Genomic DNA, 22,994 nt, shown 5'->3' on the forward strand with positions numbered 1-22,994 from the left:
ACACAGTACCGCAGATGAAATATCAGCCAAGAGAGAGAAGCACGAGTTTGAACTTCACTCAACTTAATCGAGTTTTCCCTATTAGTTAACACTATCAACGTTTCCCTTTACTCTGCAATTGTGATCGATTCAACGCAATATTAGCCACTTTCAATGCAACATACTGAAACAAAATGAACTATGCAAGAGATTTTGTGGGAGGCAGAACGCATCCAGACCAGTGCGGCATAACCAATCAAAGCTGCAGTAGGCCTGTATGCAAATAGACTATATATGGATCTGTGCCATTGACTTTGAACTGGACTGTGTTTACAGCATGAGCAGTTGTGAGTTGATGCACTTGTTTTAAGATAAAAGCTAAATATGCGTGTAGCCACGTGGACATTTTGTTCATATCCTTTTCTAGTTAGTGCGTTATTAGCCCAGTTATAGATACTTAGTAGTTAGTATTAGGGGGGTGATTGCTTCCTACAAGAGCACAAAACATGTACATTTCTAGACATCTTTGAAAAGCAGGTCATGGAAAATAGTTTTTTTGTTTGTCTTAACAAAAGTGTTGTATTTTGAGAAGGCTTGAATAAGCTAAGTAGCCAATTGGCAGAGGGTACTGTCATTTGTCTCATTCTCTGTAATAATGGTACAGGAATAATAATTCATTTTATTTTGTAAAGTGGTTCCTTACATCAAATAACACAACAACATTTTCAGTCACCTCCTTGTCTGAAGGATAAACAGGCTAATGACAAGCGCTGCATGTTTTTTTTTTACAAAGGTCTCATGAAATGTAGGCCCACATTGAACCCCAACATTGGCTGCTACTGTAGGCTGAATGTTAGAACATCTATTTACATGTGAACATTTTATGGGATGCATTTCTTCCATTGTTTTTGATGGTAGGCCACTGGTAGGCCTACATTATAATTAAAAATAGCCACCGTTGCATACTTGGCCACTGCTAAAACTGTAACTTAAAGTGGTTACAACCTCAGTGTTCACACTAAATGCAAGCTGGAAGTTGCACCGAAATTTCACAACATTCAAGTTTGCCCTCAGCAGACTTGACATTTTCTCAGTGCAAAACAAACATTTATTTTTTATGAATTTAATTGCAAATTATGGTGGAAAATAAGTATTTGGTCAATAACAAAAGTTGATCTCAATACTTTGTTATATACCCTTTGTTGGCAATGACAGAGGTCAAACATTTTCTGTAAGTCTTCACAAGGTTTTCACACACTATTACTGGTATTTTGGCCCATTCCTCCATGCAGATCTCCTCTAGAGCAGTGATGTTTTGGGGCTGTTGCTGGGCAACACGGACTTTCAACTCCCTCCAAAGATTTTCTATGGGGTTGAGATCTGGAGACTGGCTCGGCCACTCCAGGACCTTGAAATGCTTCTTACGAAGCCACTCCTTTGTTGCCCGGGCGGTGTGTTTGGGATCATTGTCATGCTGAAAGACCCAGCCACGTTTCATCTTCAATGCCCTTGCTGATGGAATGAGGTTTTCACTCAAAATCTCATGATACATGGCCCCATTCATTCTTTCCTTTACATGGATCAGTCATCCTGATCCCTTTGCAGAAAAACAGCCCCAAAGCATGATGTTTCCACCCCCATGCTTCACAGTAGGTATGGTGTTCTTTGGATGCAACTCAGCATTCTTTGTCCTCCAAACATGACGAGTTGAGTTTTTACCAAAAAGTTATAATTTGGTTTCATCTGACCATATGACATTCTCCCAATCTTCTGTACTGGCTTAAGCAGGGGGACACGTCTGGCACTGCAAGATTTGAGTCCCTGGCGGCGTAGTGTGTTACTGATGGTAGGCTTTGTTACTTTGGTCCCAGCTCTCTGCAGGTCATTCACTAGGTCCCCCCGTGTGGTTCTGGGATTTTTGCTCACCGTTCTTGTGATCATTTTGACCCCACTGGGTGAGATCTTGCGTGGAGCCCCAGATCGAGGGAGATTATCAGTGGTCTTGTATGTCTTCCATTTCCTAATAATTGCTCCCACAGTTGATTTCTTCAAACCACGCTGCTTACCTATTGCAGATTCAGTCTTCCCAGCCTGGTGCAGGTCGTCTACAATTTTGTTTCTGGTGTCCTTTGACATCTCTTTGGTCTTGGCCATAGTGGAGTTTGGAGTGTGACTGTTTGAGGTTGTGGACAGGTGTCTTTTATACTGATAACAAGTTCAAACAGGTGCCATTAATACAGGTAACAAGTGGAGGACAGAGGAGCCTCTTAAAGAAGAAGTTACAGGTCTGTGAGAGCCAGAAATCTTGCTTGTTTGTAGGTGACCAAATACTTATTTTCCACCATAATTTGCAAATAAATTCATTAACTACAATGTGATTTTCTGGATATTTTTTCTCATTTTGTCTGTCATAGTTACAGGCCTCTCTCATATTTTTAAGTGGGAGAACTTGCACAATTGGTGGCTGACTAAATACTTTTTTGCCCCACTGTAGCTAATGCAGCTAATTTAGCCTACTCAACAACCTGACTCAGAGAGGAATTTCTATTTATGTTAGCTGGCTGGATACAGCTATCCAACACTGCAACTCTTCCAATTAATTCAAGTTAGCTTTCAGTTTTATTAATATATTGCAACCAGGGCCTGTCGGTGTAACTTCTAAACTGCTTGCTGTACAGCGTGATAGGATTGGATTGTGGATTTACTAGTCCTATGTTGCTGTACCTATAAAATCACATCGTTGTCACACGTCCCTTGGAGGTCTGGAGAATTTTGTATTGTAGGTTTTAATAGTCAGTGTGGGTACAACATACTCCTGTACACTTCCTTATAAACTCACCAAATCAGTATAAAAATCAATATTATTCTTTGAGGCTACCCGGAACATGTCCCAGTCCGCGTGATCAAAACAATCTTGAAACGTGGATTCTGATTGGTCAGACCAGCGTCGAATAGTCCTTATCATGGGTACATCCTGTTTGAGTTTCTGCCTATAGGACGGGAGGAGCAAAATAGAGTCGTGGACAGATTTTTTTCCTTGAGGGCCGTCGTGGTATCGGCTTGAGGATATACACGGCTGTGACAATAACCAACGAATAATTCTCTTGGGAGATAATACAGTCAGCATTTGATTGTGAGGAATTCTAGGTCAGGTGAACAAAAGGACTTGATTTCCTGTATGTTGTTACAATTACACCATGAATCGTTAATCATGAAACATACAACCCCGCCCTTCTTCTTCCCGGAGAGATGTTTATTTCTGTCGGTGCGACGCACAAAGAATCCCGATGGCTGTGCCAACTCCGACAGCATATCCTGAGAGAGCTACCTTGTTATCTAGAGATTGGACATTAGCGAGTAATATACTCAGAAGCAGTGGGTGGTGTGCGCGCCTCTGAAGTCTGACCAGAAGGCCACTCCGTCTTCGTCTTCTGCGGCGACTTTGTTTTGGGTCGGCCTCTGGGATTAGTTCAAATGCCCTGGGGGGTTCGGACAAAGGATGCACTTCGGGAAAGTCGTATTCCTGATTGTAGTGCTGGTGAGTTGACCTCGCTCTGATATTCAATAGTTCTTCCCGGCTGTATGTAATAACACTTAATATTTTCAGGGCTAACAATGTAAGAAATAATACATTTAAAAAAAAAAAATACAAATACTGCAGTTTCCTAAGGACTAGAAGTAAGGCGTTCCTCTCTATCGGCACCATCTTGTATTACATTAGATTGACAGTAACAGTTGTCAGATTACAGGTAAAACAAATTCTAATAAAATAAACACTGGCTGTTGTTGACAAACGTATTCAGTTCATATCACAGGAGGCTGCTGAGGGGAGATAAGCTCACAATAATGCCCGGAATGGAGCAAAAGGAATGGCTTCAAATACCTGGAAACCATGTGTTTGACGTATGTGATACCATTCCACTCATACCGCTCCAGTCATTACCCTTGAGCCCGTTCTGCCCAATTAAGGTGCCACAACCTCCTGTTGTTCATATACATATTATTAATATTTAATTCAGTTATTTAAATTATGATCCCATCCTCAGTAGCCTATTCCAGCAGGCTATTGGAAACAAAAACACTTCTTAAATGTAAAATCACCTCGCTATTCATGTTGAATAAATTAGTCTGTTAATTTGAACTAAGCAAGCTGCTAAATAGTTCAGTTTACATCTTGTCTAGGCTACTGTAGACTATCTGAAATTAGATGTAAGCCTTTCAGGGGCCATAGACGACCAGCCTTGAGCTAAGCAGACTATGGCAACATTTTATTACAATCATAAAACCAGATTTTAGTTTGTATTCTATGCCTATTGAAATGACAAGTCAATCTCGCAAATGGGCCATTTATAAAGGTTTTTAGTCTTAACATCTGGCACATAATAACAGCACAATTGCCAGAAAGTAGCCTAACATTCATTTTTTTTATGTTCATCCAAGTGTTTCTTGCTTAGAGATTTCGAGATCCTCTGTCCAGCTTTCATCACTCAAACTCTCCTGTCGGATTTATCTATAGTTATGCGCAAAGAGGATTTATTTACATTTATAAACCTGGTTCGAGCCCTGAATGCTAATTGGCTGTAAGCCTTGGCATATCAGACCATATCCCGCGGGACAAAACATTACTTTTTACTGTTCTATTTACAGTGGTAACCAGTTTATAATAGCAACATGTCACCCCGGGGGATTGTGGTATACAGCCAATATACCACGGATAACGTCTGTCTCCAGACACTCCGCGTTGTGTCGTGTTTAAGAACAGCCCTGGTAAATTGGTAAATTGGCCATAATAACTCCATAATAACAAAAAAAGAAACGTCCTCCCACTGTCAACTGTTTATTTTCAGCAAACTTAACATGTGTAAACATTTGTATGAACATAACAAGATTCAACAACTGAGACATAAACTGAACAGGTTCCACAGACATGTGAGTAACAGAAATGGAATAATGTGTCCCTCAACAAAGGGGGGGTCAAAATCAAAAGTAACAGTCAGTATCTAGTGTGGCCACCAGCTGCATTAAGTACTGCAGTGCATCTCCTCCTCATGGACTGCATCAGATTCGCCAGTTCTTGCTGTGAGATGTTACCCCACTCTTCCACCAAGGCACCTGCAAGTTCCCAGACATTTCAAATCCAACAGGTCCCAGACGTGCCCAATGGGATTGAGATGCAGTACACTGAGATTCCTGACTTGCAGGAAATCACGAACAGAACGAGCAGTATGGCTGGTGGCATTGTCATGTCAGGATGAGCCTGCAGGAAGGGTTCCACATGAGGGAGGCAGATGTCGTCCCTGTAACGCACAGCGTTGAGATTGCCTGCAATGACAACAAGCTCAGTCCGGTGATGCAGACCATGACGGACCCTCCACCTCCAAATCGATCCCGCTCCAGAGTACAGGCCTCGGTGTAACGCTCATTCCTTCGACGATAAACGCGAATCCGACCATCACCCCTGGTGAGACAAAACCGCGACTCGTCCGTGAAGAACACTTTTTGCCAGTCCTGTCTGGTCCAGCAATGGTGGGTTTGTGACCATAGGCAACGTAATTGCCGGTGATGTCTGGTGAGGACCTGCCTTACAAACAGGCCTACAAGCCCTCAGTCCAGCCACTCTCATCCTATTGCGGACAGTCTGAGCACTGATGGAGAGATTGTGCGTTCCTGGTGTAACTCCGGCAGTTGTTGTTGCCATCCTGTACATGTCCCGCAGGTGTGATGTTCGGATGGACTGATCCTGTGCAGGTGTTGTTTCAAGTGGTCTGCCACTGCGAGGACGATCAGCTGTCCATCCTGTCTCCCTGTAGCGCTGTCTTTGGCGTCTCATAGTACGGACATTGCGATGTATTGCCCTGGCCACATCTGCAGTCCTCATGCCACCTTGCAGCATGCCTAAGGCACGTTACGCCGATGAGTAGGGACCATGGGCATCTTTCTTTTGGTGTTTTTCACAGTCAGTAGAAAGTCCTCTTTAGTGTCCTGTTTTCATAACTGTGACCTTAATTGCCTACCGTCTGTAAGCTGTTATTGTCTTAACGACCATTGCACAGGTGCATGCTCATTAATTGTTTATGGTTCGTTGAACAAACATGGGAAACAGTGTTTAAGACAGGGTCCTGAAAAAGGGACATTTCTTTTTTTGCTGAGTTTACCATAACCCTTTTGCCTTTGGCTTAAGTCATGGCATTCAAAGTTCAATCGACATCCATTGATGGAAAATTAACTGTCGACTTTAATAAGGGCAAATTAATGACATTTTCTCTTGCCAAATATTACAATTCCTTTATTACAAATTTGACTTCTTGACATTCCCCTTTAACCCCTATGATAAACTCGCTGTTTTCACCCATTGGACTGCCGCTGACTGGATGTTTTTTGTTTGTCACATCATTCTCAGTAGAGACTGTCGTGCATGAAAAGCCCAGAAGGGTGGCCGTTTTTGAAATACTGGATTCGGCGCGGTTGGCACCGACAATCATACCACATTCAAAGTCGCTTGGGTCACTCGTTTTGCCCATTCTAACGTTCAGTCAAACAGTAACTGAATGCACGTCTGCCTGCAAGCCACGGCCACATGACTTACCCTCTGTAGGAGCGATCCATTTTCATGAACGGGCCGGTCAGTGTATAAACGTTTTACAATTGGAGCAATTTTCTGTTGTTTAGTCTAAGATGTCTAATCTTTACATACATTACAAGTGAGCTTTTCCGTACATTTTTAAGTGATAAAGTGTTGATTCCTTGAAGTTGATTCCTTGTATTAATTGTTAAACTATTTTTCAACATGAACTAGTGTCAATGTTGGTTAAACCCATATCATAATCCTGAAGTAAAGTGGGGAAGGGGTTTTGCCTATAATGTGTCTGTGATTCTGTGTTGTATTCCTAAATAAACATTTCCTCTTTGTCTAGTCGTAAGAGCTCCAGTTGGTTTTATTTGATTGTCACTCTCTCAGTATATCAGCTATGTGAATCTATTTTGCAGCTTATCATATAGTATGCTTCGCCAATGCAGCTATAGGACTACAGTATGACGGCATTACATGCCTTATGCCATTTGTCATCTGAAGCAGGGAATAGCTAAACTCACACATTGTTTACATGTTGAGCTATATGTTCTCAATTTAAATTGATACCAATAGACAATGTATGAAGCAAACCATATACCAGATTTTGATTGCAGTTGTTCCCATAGAGAGACAGTACATGGTTGCTCTATGTATCACTGACACTGGATAAGCTAGCGACTGGGCTAACACAACTAACCTTTTAGGTCAATAATATGCTCTTTTTATTAACATTTTGTTGGCTTCATAATCGTGAGAGAAAATTAACTACCTAGTTGCTAGCTAGTTAGTTGTAGCTTACAAGGTTAGGTGACCTTTCTCAAAACAAGCCTCATTGTGGCTAGCTACTTCTTGTCCCTAATCCTAGCCTTTACAGCCAAATATCTCTTCAGAAACCTCAAAATAAAAAAATATTGATTCATGCCAGCATTGATTACATTTCCCCCCCTCTTGCTGCAGTTTTAACTCATCTCAAATTAACTGAGAAATGCTGTGAAAACCAGCGTGCTGCAAACATTCAAAAATATGTTTTGTCACTAGTGCTTGTTTTGTTCAAATCTTTAGTCCTCACCTACCGTTAATCCTACGGCACTAATCTGGTGAGCATCTTATGGAGCTCCGCTCAAGCAAGGCATTTGATTGGATTGACGTGTTGCAAGGCGACACTGATTTACACCGGGTTCTGAACACTCTTTAGCTGATTTCTGCCATGGAACTTTTTAGGGCTATGAGTTTACTAATGTTTTAGTTCTCGTTTCTTGACTATAACTTTAATATGGTGATTTTGATGTAGGCTGTGTAGCGGTTAGCAGTTATGGTACGAAGGGTTTGGCTGGAAGTTTTTGGGCCTATTCACAGACAGCTGTTGTGTTGTGCACTAAAGTCCATAAGTAAGGGAAAAGGTGAGAGGAGGAGAGTGTGCGGGTGATCAGGGGTATATTCATTCCGCTGATTCTGGTGCAAATCGTTTCTTACACGGAAGCAAACTGAACGAAACTGGGAGGGACCTACCTGAATTTGTCCAATAGAAACTCTCGTTTGGACTAATGATTACACACCAGATCAGCTAGATGCAGGCTAGATTCAGGCAAGAGTGTGCAAGGTGGTGCTGAATGTGTCACTGTCTGATTACTCCAATATATCTCTCGACCTGTGCACCTACGTTATAAACTTTCATTTATAGACTACGTTGTAGCAACCTCATGGTGGCTATAGGGCCATTTTTAGTAACATGTTGCAGCTTAAACAACCTTACATTGAGTTGGGTGAATGGAATATGAAAGCCATGGTCATGAATAAATAAAAGTCTTCCTCCCTAATCTTAAATGGCACCAACTGCCACTGGTTGGGTTGTGGGTTCGATGGAAATCCTGTGTGTGCTGCCAACCGTGCGTGCGTGCGTGCGTGCGTGCGTGCGTGTGTGCGTGTGTGTGTGTGTGTGCGCGCACTGCTAAATTACAGTGTTGTGTGTTGCAGAGAGGCGGCGTGCTGATCAACACTGCAATGACTAAGGCAAGTCCAGCTGTGAAAACGGCCTTCAGATATGGATTAATAACGTTCCCAATCAGACCGGGTCAAATACGTCCAATATGTTCAAATATTAGAGCTTCTCTTGATTTAGTTTGGAACCAGTGGAATAGTCCCACAAGTGCAAACTCCGAGCTAAGTCCAGCACACCTCAAATACTTTCATATTGGACACACACAACATGAAAACCTAACCTTAAAATGTGTATTTAGTCGTACAGGTTCTCACTCTGCATATCCGAAAGGTTGTAGTTAGCTGGTAAATGTCATTGTTCTACTCGGACTGTGTATGTATATGCATGTGTGTGATGCCCTTTCCAAGTTTAGTCTTTGTCCTTTTGGCCAGCAGGATCAAAGCAGGCCTTGATGTTACACCAGACCACTGTCGAATATTAATGGAGCCTGTGGTTATTTCTAATGCCTGTGTTTCTCTCCTTCAGGCCAAGAGTCATGCCAAGAGGGGCATTCGCAGGCTCAAGCAAAGGGTGACCTATGTGAATTCACACCTCTCCAGGGCTCACACACACACACACACACACACACTCTGTTTTATATGGAGCATGTGACTCGGCTCACTCAGAGATGAGCAGGGTTGTAAATGACTTGTGAAACATGTGCATTGTGCTTTGGTCAGGTGTACATTTGTCGTCATCCAGCTACAGACCTAACCCTTTATTGTTTGCATATTTCATAAATGAGCCACTGATTCCTTCAAAGGAAATGCAACCAGATGTATGTCTCCATAAGTCTGGCCCTTTTGATAAGGCAATTTCAGTTTGGACTCACCGTCAGAGAGAGGCTGAGGACAGGGACACTGACTAACTGGCTCTCACTAGGCTGTACTCGGCACATACACACACACACACACACACACACACACACACACACACACACACACACACACACACACGTCGCTATGTGTGCATACACATGAGTTCAGAATGATTTAATCTGATTTGACCTGGCCACACTCCAAATACATGCATAACTGTCTGTTTTATTATGTTATACACACATTATGGCACACTCACTTGACACACTCACTCCTCTCTCTTTCTCTCGCTCTCCCCCCCTCTCGTTTTCTCACACCATCTCTCCATCTCCTCCCTCTTATCGCTCTCTCTCAGGAAGAGGAGGATGATGGGCCGTTCTGCTCAGGGTCTCCCACCAGCACCAAGAGTCTGTCACCACGGAGACTGCAGAAGAGGAGACATGTGAGTGACACACACGCACAAACTATTCCTACGTCTCCGTTCCCATCCCCCTCTTCCCATCTCTCTTCTCATCTATCTCCACATCTAATCTCTCTTCCTCATCTACCCCTTCCTTTGGTCTAGTCTCTCCATCCTTCCTCCTATTCGTTACTTTGTAGTAGTTTGTCAATGTGCCAGATGATAAGTAATGAGAAGCAGATTTTCTAGTGTGTCACATCAGCAATAGTAAAATGCACCGTACACTCTACAATGTTTATGTAAGTTTGTTAGTTTGCTCTGTCTGTATGGACAGTCAACACAACAACACAGCTCCTCTGCTTTTCACCACTTCTTAAGGAGAATCTGCTTGTGGCATCATTAAAAACACGGCATGTCTGCCTAGTATGTGCAAGCTGGCACATGCACCCTCCATGCACCCCCCCATACCTCTCTGTTTCTCTCTCTTGTTCCCTCCTCTTTGTTTCTCTCTCTTGTTCTCACTCTCTCTCTCCCTCTCTCTCTCTCTCTCTCTCTCTCTCTCTCTCTCTCTCTCTCTCTCTCTCTCTCTCTCTCTCTCTGATGCACTCACACAAACAATACTCCTGTTAGATTTAGTTTGCATGGTGTTTGCGAGGTTGTCAGCTCTCTGGTGATAGCCTTCGTTGTGTTTTCTCTGGTGATAGCCTTCGTTGTGTTTTCTCTGGTGATAGCCTTCGTTGTGTTTTTGCTGGTAAACTGCCTTCGGCTGTGTTTTTACTGGTGGCTAGTCTTCACTGTGTTTTAGCATAAGCTAAAGCAAAACCAGCATCAAGTCACATTATGCTGGCTTGCAAAGTGATATTTAATTCCAATTGGAATCCAGCCAGAGTGGATTCCCCCAATCTGCATTCAGAATGACTGGAAGGGATAGACAGATTAATACATGAGACTACCTAAACTACACTATATACGGAAGTATGTGGACACCCCTTCAAATTTGTGGATTCTGCTATTTCAGTCACACCCATTGCTGGCAGGTGTATAAAATTGAGCACACAGCCATGCAATCTCCATAGCCTAACATTGGCAGTAGAATGGCCTTACTGAAGAAAGAGCTCAGTGACTTTCAACTTGGCACCATCATAGGACGCCACCGTTCCAACAAGTTAGTTTGTAAAATGTCTGCCCTACTAGAGCTGCCCCGGTCAATGTGAAGTGGAAAAGTCTAGGAGCAACAACGGCTCATCCACAAAGTGGTAAGCCACACAAGCTCACAGAATGAGACCGCCAAGTGCCGAAGTGCCTAAAAATCTCCCGTCCTCTGTTGCAACACTCCACGACTGAGTTCCAAACTGCCTCCAGAAGCAACGTCAGCACAAGAACTGTTCGTCGGAAGCTTCACGAAATGGGCTTCCATGGACGAGCAAGCCGCACAAAAGCTTAAGATCACCATGCGCAATGCCAAGCGTCGGCTGGAGTAGTGTAAAGCTCGCCGCCATTGGACTCAAGCAGTGGTAACGCCTTCTCTGGAAGCCGCTTCGCCATCTGGCTGTCCAGAGCAGGTGTCCACATACTCTTGGCAATGTTGTGTACCTAAACTTGAACAACCAACAGGTGCAATAAGTCAAACTAACAGATTGGATTGGTTTAGAAAAATGTATGTTATTTGTCTCTGTGCAGCAAAATATCAAATAAATGTGCACAAACACAGGTATTGAAACAAACAATTAAAAACATCTCAATGCGATAGAGCATGCTGGGAAATATGATAATGGTGGATGTGGTTTTGCAGACCAGCAAAATTCGGATTACTTAGGAGTCAACCTCAATTGGCGTTTTATCTCAACTCCTGCTATGCCACTGGATCTACATTCTGTCATTTGTCCCGGTAGGGCAACGCTTCCCAAACTCGGTCCTGGAGACCACAAGAAGGGGCACGTTTTGTTTTTTGACCTAGCACTAACCAGCTGATTCAAATAATGAACTCATCATCAAGGTTTGATTATTTGAATCAGCTGTGTATTGCTAGGGCAAAAGCCAAAACGTGCACCCCTTGGGGTCTCCTGGACCGAGTTTGGGAAATGCTGCTGTAGGGGGAACTCTTTTGGGTTCCACGTAGAACCCTGTCATTTGTTACTATGGGGGAACCCTTTTGGGAGCCATGTATAACCCTTTTGATTCGTCCCTGCAAGATACAACTTTTTGGAGTTCCATTTAGGGCCATTTCATGAAGAACCCTCTGGTTCCAGGTAGAACCAATGACACGTTCTTCAGTTATACTTATAGGATACTTTAAATGTGCTTATGTTCAAAATGACTGTAATTTGACAGTAAGTTACCTACTGAGTTGCAGTAAGAATACAGTGTTTTTACATACTGAATACAAATATAAACACAACATGCAACCATTTAAAATATTTTACTGAGTCACAGTTCAAATGAGGACATCAGTCAATTTAAATAAAAAATATTAGGCCCTTAATTATGGATTTCACATGGCTGGGAATACAGATATGCATTTGTTGGCTATAGATACTGTACCTTAAAATAAAGGTAGGGGCATGGGTGAGAAAACCAGTCAGTATCTGGTGTGACCACCATTTGCCTCATCTCCTTCGCATAGAGTTGATCTGGCTGTTGATTGTGGCCTGTGGAATGTTGTCCCACACTTTTCAATGGCTGTGCAAAGTTTCTGAATATTGGCGAGAACTGGAAAACACTGTCGCACATGTCAATCCAGAGCAACCCAAATATGCTCAATGAGTGACATTTCTGGTGAGTATGCAGGCCATGGAAGAACTGGGACATTTTCCGCTTCCAGGAATTGTGTACAGATCCTTGCAACATGGGGCCGTGCATTAATCATTCTGAAACATGAGGTGATGGAGGCGGATGAATGGCATGACAATTAGCCTCGGGATCTCGCCACGGTATCTGTGTGCATTCACATTGCCGTCGATAAAATGCAATTGTGTTCATTTTCTGTAGCTTATGCCTGCCCGTACCATAAGCCCACCGCCACCATGGGGCACTCTGTTCACAACGTTGACATCAGCAAACCCCTAGCCCACATGACGCCATATACGTGGTCTGCGGTTGTGAGGCTGCGGTTGTGAGGTTGGATGTACTGCCATATTCTCTAAAACAACGTTGGAGGCGGCTTATGGTAGAGAAATCAGCACTAAATTCTCTGGCAACAGCTCTGGTGGACATTCCTGCAGTCAGCATGCCAATTGCACTCTCCTTCAAAACTTGAGACATGTGTGGCATTTATTAAGGCAAATATTCAACTGAGTTCAGCGCAGAAATGCTGTAATTACATAAAATGACCATAATCCATTAGTCCTGTTCTTTCCAGCTCGGACAGAGATGGATACACTTATGCCTGCTACAGTTGGTTAGATACACACAGACTGCATAGACCCGCATGAGAGGAATGTACAGGACACAAGACGATAGAGAGGCATAGACAGTTTGTGAAAGTACGAGTAAAAGACCTAGTCAAATGATTTCGTCAGTCTAAATAGTATGACTAAAGACAGTACAGTATGGGGAGCACAGCGATAAAGTGATGTGGCAGGGCGGATCTGCCCGAGCAGAGATGGGAGGATGACTTTAAGGAATGAAAAATAACACGGTCATCAAATAAAAACCTAAGTAATATACACAACTGAAATGTGTGTACGCATTTTTAGAGCTGACCCCATTTAGGCGATTGTTTGGTCGATAGGCTGTTGTTCAACCCGAAATGTCCTTAATCGAGCAGTCACAAATTATATTGTTTTCAATTCATGGTGCACAAGACACCGGGCTGATTCGCGCCTGTCTCAGTGGACTAAACCATTGCGGAGGCCACAGGGATGGATGGATCAGTTCATCACTCTACGATGTGATACTGAAATTGTATACGGTTATATTATGTAAAAAATAATGGTGCAACACTAATAAATTGAGTATTATTTTAGGTAACACTTTAATTGACACCCAGTGTCATAACATGTTATGTCATAAGAGCTGACATAACTTGTCATAACCTGTTATAATATGGTCATAACACTGTCGTGACATATGCGTTATTTTATGGCTGTTTATGACACCTACATAAGAGTGTAAAATCCCACTAAACCTACCACACAAGGCAAAATATTCCGTTTCACAATAGCCTATGTGTCAACGGTATGTTTGTTATATAATGTTTTTGGAAATTGGCCATATTAAATGATCATTGTAATTGTGCACCCATTGATGGCAGACATTTACTTACACCAATGGCCTGTTGCTGATGACTGGGTTGAATACAGGAGCAGATTTATGGAGCAGGACAAGACACCCTCTTTTTGACTGAGGCCATGTATGTGATCAGGCCTATCTGGCTTATGTGATTATGATGGTCATAACGCTTCTTGACAGATTCAAAGTGTATTTTCATAGTCCACGTAAAACTGACACGGGATAGTTATGCTTCATTACAATGTCATGAATGACGGCCGAAGCCAACTGTCCACCACCCTATGGAACTCCCCATCACGGCCGGATGTGATACAGCCTGGAATCGAACCAGGGTCTGTAGTGACGCCTCTCGCACTGAGATGCAGTGCCTTGGACCGCTGCACCACTCAGGAGCCCAAGAAACAAACGTTCAAATTAAAGGAAACTTCTCGGCAGCAAAAGAAACTACTTTGATGAAATGTTTTGACACTATGTAACCAGCCATAAAATAACGCAATATACCTATGTTACAACAGGTGACAATATTATGACCATGTTATGGTTATGATCGTGTTATGACTAGTTATGTCAGCTATTATGACATGGTTATGATCGTGTTATGACACTGGGTGTTATAAAGTAAAGTGTTTTTCACAGCACAGTTGAAAAATATATGGCCAATAGAAATGAAAACTGGATGGTGTTCAGAGATAGATGGGAGGGGTTGAGTGGAGCTGAGTGAAGGGTGGGACTAAAAACAAACCAAGGATAAACTATAGTAAAATACACTGTGTCCGTAAAATGTATACAGTACGTATAATCTGGAAGTAGAAGCCTAAGTGTTGTTTGTTAGTTTACTCGAATTATGGGAGGGGTGGTAGGGTTAGGGGAAAATAATAAAGGAAAATTTGCTCGATATTTAGCAACATACCCATCAACCACTTAAACTAGTACAACACTTCCACTGAGGTTTGGCACAAATACACATATATTAGTTCCCCCCCCCAATATGCTAATATGCTAATGAGTCCCACTGGTACATTGCCCCACCTACATTTCAAATCTCTGTGATGAATTTTTTTTTACCATTATACTAGATTATGTACCCTAAAAGGAACCAACCAGTACCATGTGAGTTCCTATGTGTACCTCTGAAGGTACCTTATGTTTACCTTTGACCTCTTTGTACCTCAGGGAACAGCACTGTATCCTAACCATACCCTAATTTTGAGAGTGAGGATATATGTTTTTGGTAGTAAAGATGTATCTGGTGGCACTGCTGAGACATTAATGCACTTCAGCCAGAAAGCTTGCAAGTTTAAATCCCCAAAGCAATTTTTGCACACTTTACATCCAGTGTCCCTTAGCACTGCTATTTTTTACATTGGTGTTGTCAGATAATCTGACAATTATCGACTTGGGCAATTTTTAGCAAAGTGCAGGAATGTTTTCTTGCATTAAATCTGTGGCCAATCTCTCTCATGTCCACAGACCTGGTGGCGTAGCAGGAAATTCAGGTCATTAGCAACCAAGAGGTTGTGAGTTCAAATCCCAAGTGAGGCATAGTCTCAAGTAACCAGCGTTCAGCATCATACTGTCCTTTTACAGCAATAACACCTGAATTCAGTTGTAAAAATTCTGTAACTTGTTGTCGTGTGTGTGTGCGTGTGTGCGTGCGTGCGTGCGTGCGTGCGTGTGTGTGCTGGTCCTGCATGACTAGCTGGTCTGCAAATCCACATCCATCATTATCATGTTTCCCATGCATGCTCTATTGCAGTTAGATTTTTAGAATTTTGGGATCACAACTACAGACACAAACCAAGGGGAAACACTGAGATTGTGAGGCCAAGACGGTTGCCACGGCCACGGGTTTCTGTCCTGTAATGAACTGTGTTATATCCTGTGTGCTTGATGAGGCTGATGAACACACAAAAAAAAATGTGACGGCTCAACCACTACCAATTAGAGATTCTTTACCGAGGTCTCTGCAACACACATGCATGCACGCCACTGAGCTCTGTTCATGGCCACAGTAACGGGACCCCAGGGACTCCTGGTGCAGAGACACACTGGATGACATGTCCCAGAGCACTTGTGCGTGTGTGTGTGTGTGTGTGTGTGTGTTAGGCATCGCTTCCAGTTTAAGATACATTTCTCAATCAGACTTGTACCCAGACCAAGTCCTGTACCCAAATCCTCATACCCTGTACCCCTCAATGGAGCCCCATTGGCCAAGACTACCTCTCCGTTCCTGCGACCTGCATATGACCCAGCCCCACGCCCGAGCCCTGTACTCAACTCATATACCCCATTCTAACAATATACAGTACCTTTGCCTCAACCCCAAACTCTATCTGTTCCTGGTAATAAAGATAAAGATGTACCTGGTAGCACTGCTGAAACATTAATGCACTTCTGCCAAAAAGCTTGCAATTTTAAATCCCCAAAGCATTTATGCACGCTTTACATCAAGTGTCCCTGAGCACTGCTATTTAAGAATGAGCAACTGATTTAAGAATGGCGCCGGAGGGGAAAGCTGCGGTTTTACGGGCTCCTAACCAATTGTTTTATTTTGTGTTTTTTTTGTTGCATTGTTTGTAACTTATTTTGTACATATCTTGTTGCTACCATCTCTTATGACTCACTTTCTTTAATGAGTTGGACAAGAGTTATATAATGTTGCTCCCAGACAATGCCCAAATCCCCGTCATTCACGTGAAGAAAAGAAGGAAATTCAGGGAGCAGAGATCAGGGTGCCTTGTGAGAATTCGTCAGCGAGTGTGTAACCCACCTCTACCATCTGTTCTATTAGCCAACGTGCAATCACTGGAGAATAAACTGGATGAGCTCTGTTCGAGACTATCCTTCCAATGGGACATTAAAAACTGTAATATCTTGTGTTTTACGGAGTCGTGGCTGAACGACAACACGGATAATATACTGCCCTGGCAGGACAGAACAGCTACGTCCGGTAAGACGAGGGGTGGTGGTGTGTCTCTATTTGTCAATTACAGCTGCTGGGCGCTGTCTAATATTAAGGTTGTCTCTAAGTATTCGAGGACAACAACCTCTCCCTCAACGCGAGCAAGACAAAAGGGATGAAAGGGACAAAAGGGATGATCGTGGACAGGATAAGAAGTGCCCGAACACGCCCCCATTCACATCGACGGTGCTGTAGTGGAGCAGGTCGAGAGTTTCACCAACAAACTGTCATAGTCCAAACACACCAAGAAAGTTGTAAAGAGGGCACGACAATGCCTTTTCCCCCTCAGGAAACTGAAAAAATTTGACATGGGTCCCCAGATCCTCAAAAAGTTCTACAGCTACAGCATCGAGAGCATCCTGACCCTTTGCATCACCGCCTGGTATGGCAACTGCTCGGCATCCGACCATAAGGCCCTACAGGGTAGAGGGTAGTGCGTACAGCCCAGTACATCACTGGGGCCAAGCTTCCTGGCATCCAGGACCTATATAGTAGGCGGTGTCAGAGGAAGGCCCAAAAAATTGGCAAACACTCCAGTCAACGAAGTCATAGACTGTTTCTCTGCTACTTTTACACTGCTGCTACTCGCTGTTTATTATCTATGCATAGTCACTTTACCCCTTCCTACATGTACAAATTACCTCGACTAACTTGTACCCCTGCACATTGACTCAGTACCGGCACCCCCTGTATATAGCCTCATTATGGTCACTTTTTTTTTACATTTGTTTATTTAGTAAATATTTTCTTAACTCTCTTTTCTTAAAACTTCATTATTTGTTAAGGGCTTGTAAGTAAGAATTTCACATACACCTGTTGTATTCGGCGCATGTGACAAATATCATTTGACTTGATTTTATCTCTACTGTACCAGGCCCAATGTAGGCCAGGGCTACCTCTCTGCTCCTCTCCATCTCTGCATATTAAAGAGATATTACAAACCACTTATCTAGTGTATAATTCATACACACTTTGCCCTGCACACACACCTCACACACAAACACAAACCTCACACACACACACACACACACCTCACTCACGTACTCACAGACACACACTCAGCTCTCTGAGTGATATGGACATACCTTCTATCACCATGTAGCATTAACAGCAATCTCTGTTTCTGTCCTTGAAATGAAATGAATTAATGATCTGGTTCATCTTTGGAGTTTATTCTAATATTAGATATTTTATATTAGATCAGTGTAATTATGAAATAAACTTTTAAACGGTTTTGTGTTTTTTGGCCAGTTCATTCAAAGTGTCACTAAAAGAGCATGTCCGTTAAAAGTATGTGGGAGGTATTCCTTGATTTGCACACCCGGAATGTTCTCTTAGTGTGAAATACTAACAAACACAAACCTATTGTCTTGCTTCTCTATATTTGGGAGTGATTGCTCACCTTGTGTGTGTTTGTGTGTGTGTTTTAGCGGATGCAACAGTACGTTAGCTGTGTGAGAGCGAGACGGTGGTATGCATAGTGACAGCAGGCTTGTGGCAGGGCTCAGCAGTGTGACGCTGACACTACTCCACCATAGACTGAATAAATGCTAGCATGGGGGAGAGGGAGAGCGAGAGAGTGTTTGGGAGGGGGAGGGGGCTAGTGTGGATGGTTTGTTTTTGTGCTTCTGTTCTAATGGGGAAAAACTGCACACATCTGCATGGTGATGATGTGGAGATTGGAGCCTGTCAGGTTGTGTGTGGGTGGGTGTGTGTAGGCTGTGTGTGTTTAGGTGGTTATTTGTAGTCTGGCCTGAGATTCTTGTCTGAAGCTAAGCTGCCACCTCATGGTAACTTTAAATTACTGCATAGGTCAACAGACAACGCTGGTTGATTTTATAGGATTGCTTATTTATTTATTTATTTATTTTTGCAAAATGGTCAGAATACTTTTAATTTAGCCCGTTTGTTAAAAGCGTGTGCTTTCAGAGGCAGCCAGTTGGACAGACAGGCAGGCAATGTATCCTGCCTCAAACACTGTCTGTAGTTTTATGTCTAACAGAAAGACAGACTTGGCCATGGTTCTGGCTCCCTCTTTCACTCCCCCCTCTCTAGCTCCCACTCCCCCCTCTCTACCGCCCTCTCTCTCTATCCCTCCTCTTTCTCTCTCTCATTTCATTTTCCCCCTCCCTCTCTCTCTCTCCGTGTGGTTTGTTTGGCATATCTCGCATACCCTGCCAAGCGGTGAGATCAGTGGCCACTCAGAAACACCATATGAAATGTAGAATGTAAAGCTGGTACTTAAAGTCTCTAGCGCTCTGTCGTTGGCATGCTCGCTTAACATAACCGGTCATGCAGACGAGAGACTGAAAGAGAGAGAAAAAAGGTTTTTCTTCAAGTATTTCTACTGAAATGGACAGTGATTATTATTTTCCCCTCGTAAGAAGGGGAAGTGAAATATAGAGTTATTGTATGGCATATGAAGGATTAATAGAGCCATTGCCATGAGCTCTCCTTTAAAATAGATTTCATATCTTGGCTCATTCCGTTTGGAAAGCGAAAGCTTGACACTATACAATAGGTTAGAGGATGACTTGGCCATATTGAAACTCTCCTCACTTACAGCACGACTGGCTGGAATATACAGCTTTTTATTTCACCAGAAGTGCCTCAATAAATTATCCTTCTTTAAAAAAAAAATAAAAAAAATGTTTACTGTAAATAATGATTTGTTGCCACGAAATGTGCAACTGCAGCGGTATTGACAATGACTAAACATGCGGCCACTGTCACAAAATGACTCGCCATTGTGTATATCACATTAGTGATCCAAAAAAAAGTATTCTAAAAAATGTTCACAGACAGTAAGACCGTCTATTGTTATGCCAGCAGAGGTTACTGTGCAGAGTACCTATTGAACCACATTAACAGTGTGCTTAGTGATTTTAGTGTGCTTTTAAACAAATTAGAGCCTTGTTTTCCCCACCTTCTGTCCTCCAAACTGACGGTTTTAGCCAGATTCCGTGAAAATGGCCTTTTTCCATGTTCATTATTCTACTTCATTTGCTGCCTCTTTTCCTGGTGTGGCACTCTCCCTCGTTCTCTCCTTCTTTCTCCCCTTCTCTTTCACTGCAGCAGACTCACTGCGAGAGAAAAACAACAGTCATCTGTCATGTGAGAGAGGTGAAGACGGAGAGAATGAGAGGCAGAGATGGAGGCTGAGGGAATGAGAGAGGGGGGGAGAAACGAGAAAGAGAGGGAGAGACAGGAGAGAATCACTTTTCCATTTTCACCTCTCAGTTTTATATTAGTCTGTCGTGAGAAGTGAAGGCGGAAGTTGTTTCACCCAGACTTCCTCTAGCACGGTTGTCTTGTCTTTACGGTTTCATCAAATAGCATGCTACTGCCACTGTAATAATCACAACTCTGGATGACTTCCATGTTCATTCAGTATGTGTGTTTCATAAATGGAAAGTGTGCATGCATGTCTTTTTGTTTTCTGTATGTTTACAGTGTGTAGGTGTAGGTTGTCTAGCATGGATATAATTATGACCATAGGAAAGGGCAGGCTGAGCCGGGTGTGGTTATGATGTGGGCTGAGCTCTATGGCCTGGGTATGGTTTGTTGTGTTTGAGGGTTCACCTTGTTTTAATAAACACCTAGACACATCGAGAGGCCCCACTTCCCTAAACATGCCTAAGTGCACAAATGAACAGGCTAAATAGCAGCAAGGACCATGACCTGTGTGTGTGTGTGTGTGTGTGTGTGTGTGTGTGTGTGTGTGTGTGTGTGTGTGTGTGTGTGTGTGTGTGTGTGTGTGTGTGTGTGTGTGTGTGTGCGTGTGCGTGCCCCAGCACCCACCCTCTTGCAGGTGCATCTCCAGTCTCCCTAACTGTCAAGCCATCCTCTGCGTGAATGAGTTGATATATGTGTGTGTGTGTATGAACACCCTTGCGCTTGTGTGTACATGGTATCACAGTGCTGATTTACGGCCCTGACACAGGAATCCATTAAAGTTTTTTTTTTAGGAGATGGGAGGCCTGAGCCGCTCTATAATGGTCTTTATTATTATAGCTCCTAGCTACCAGAGACAGAGAGCAGCCTGAGCCGGGCAATCAGCGCCGCACTACATGTGTTCCTGTTTAGCCCAATGGCAAAGAGGACTAAGTGGCCGCTCTACACATTTCTCCTCCCTTAGCTTTTATGGAGAAGGCGGCGGTTAACCCTTTCTGTATGCATGCGCGCGTTTGTGTAAGGTGTGTGTGTGTACCCTAAATGAGCAGCGGCCAGCGACACGTTACATTCCGCCCGTCTTGCTGGCAATGTGTCAGCTAATCAAGACCGGGTTGGTGCAAGGCTCTAACGTTTCCTCTCTCTCTCTCTCTCTCTCTCTCTCTCTCTCTCTCTCTCTCTCTCTCTCTCTCTCTCTCTCTCTCTCTCTCTCTCTCTCTCTCTCTCTCTCTCTCTCTCTCTCTCTCTGTGTGTGTGTGTGTGTGTGTGTGTGTGTGTGTGTGTGTGTGTGTGTGTGTGTGTGTGTGTGTGTGTGTGTGTGTGTGTGTGTGTGTGTGTGTGTGTGTGTGTGTGTGTGTGTGTGTGTGTGTGTGTGTGTGTGTGTGTGTGTGTGTGTGTGTGACGAGTCATGGTTGCCCTCTAGGGGATGTGAAAGTGACAGGCTTTTATAATGTGGCAAACCTGGTTTTATAGGCTGCTTTAGAGGCTGCGTTGGTACAGGAAAGAAAAAGGGGTGAGATGGTTAGAGAGGACGAGGGAGGGAGAGAGAGGACATTATACAGTGTGCACAAGATATACAAAGATGTGAATTAGATGGGCAGAGAGAGAGGTAGAATGAGTAAAAGACTACACGTCTGTGGTGGATAAAGGTCTTTTTAATAGCAGGCCTTGGGCTGAGCTCTTATAGGGGAGGAGAGAGGGAGGAGGGCGAGGCGTGTGCCTTTTAAGGTTCTTTCTCCTTTAAGTCCCCAGAACGTTAAACGTGCTACACAGGTGGCTTATTATACACACTGGACTTGAGCTACCAGGCACTGGACTGGACTGGGGTGTGAATGACACCCCGTTGCCAACACAAACACAGCACACCGCCATCATAAAGAGTTATTTTTGTCGTTGTTGTTGTCATGGTCAGATGTGATGGTCATTTTGCCTTGAGTAACCTGTCGATCTCATTGTCTCTGTTTGTGCGTTAGCATTATTATGCAAAGTCTTCCATGGGATGTCCTGACTTTGCCATCGATGACGATGAACTGGACACTGCCAGCAAGTAAGAGTCTGTTATATGAATATGATAATACCAACAATCTCCCAGTATTGTTTGAATATGTATGATCTGTGACATTTATTTATCTATCCTTTCAGGTGAGTCTCATTGAGACAGCTATCAATTTTACTAGTGAGCCCTAGCCAAGAGCAAACATCGCAATACAATAAAATTATTCAAGTTGGTTCCATGGTAGTCTCCTCTTTCATGAAAGTTGTTTGTTCTGTCACTTGGGAAAAAAATCATCTCCCTGTCCTGTCCTTCACTAGTTACTATGGTATAGACAGGTTCCCCCTCATCCTCTTCATACTCACATCAATGCTGCCCTCCAGTGGTTTGGTCCTACAGTAAGGACCCCACAGTAGATTTATTGCATTGTGATTATAGCCTCTTGGACAGATCATTATTCGTGAAATGATCATTGATTTGCTGAGTTTATTTGCTGGCTTATTAATACATTTATTTACTGAATTATTTTTTGTTATTTTATTTTCTGTATTTCATGTATTTGTTGATTTGCTAAATTTATTTTTGCTAATTTATTTTGCTAATTTAATTTGCTCGCCTTGAGGATCTCGTCTGAGGACAGTGGGGAGATGCCGTCCTACACTGAGGACAGTGACGACTCCTATTCGTTGGAGCTCGACACAGACTCCTCCCACACAGGCCAGATGAACCTATTAGAGGAGATCCTTGACTCTCTGAGCACCACCAGCACAGAGCATGGAACACTCAGCGCTGCCAAGAGCCTGGACTTCTTCAGATCTATGGACGACATCGACTATAAGTCTCCGGTAAGAGAAACATCTGTAACATCTAAACCACACTCATATAACCCCAG

General features: G+C 43.2%; 1 protein-coding gene across 7 annotated transcripts in view; it reads left to right on the top strand.

The window, feature by feature from the left end:
- LOC118358634 (DENN domain-containing protein 1B-like) overlaps nucleotides 1–22,994 on the top strand; it is a 171,365-nt gene that overhangs the window by 140,062 nt on the left and 8,309 nt on the right. For 6 of the 7 annotated variants that reach the window (XM_052480199.1, XM_052480197.1, XM_052480200.1 and 3 more), the window contains 5 exons: nucleotides 8,525–8,560; nucleotides 9,015–9,068; nucleotides 9,702–9,788; nucleotides 22,083–22,156; nucleotides 22,725–22,947. In XM_052480199.1, coding sequence (XP_052336159.1) covers nucleotides 8,525–8,560; nucleotides 9,015–9,068; nucleotides 9,702–9,788; nucleotides 22,083–22,156; nucleotides 22,725–22,947 — 474 coding nt within the window. The remainder of the gene's footprint in view (nucleotides 1–8,524; nucleotides 8,561–9,014; nucleotides 9,069–9,701; nucleotides 9,789–22,082; nucleotides 22,157–22,724; nucleotides 22,948–22,994) is intronic. The other variant, XM_052480198.1, reaches the window with a different exon arrangement.

Source organism: Oncorhynchus keta, chromosome 26 (assembly GCF_023373465.1).
Source record: "Oncorhynchus keta strain PuntledgeMale-10-30-2019 chromosome 26, Oket_V2, whole genome shotgun sequence".
NCBI lineage: Eukaryota > Metazoa > Chordata > Actinopteri > Salmoniformes > Salmonidae > Oncorhynchus > Oncorhynchus keta.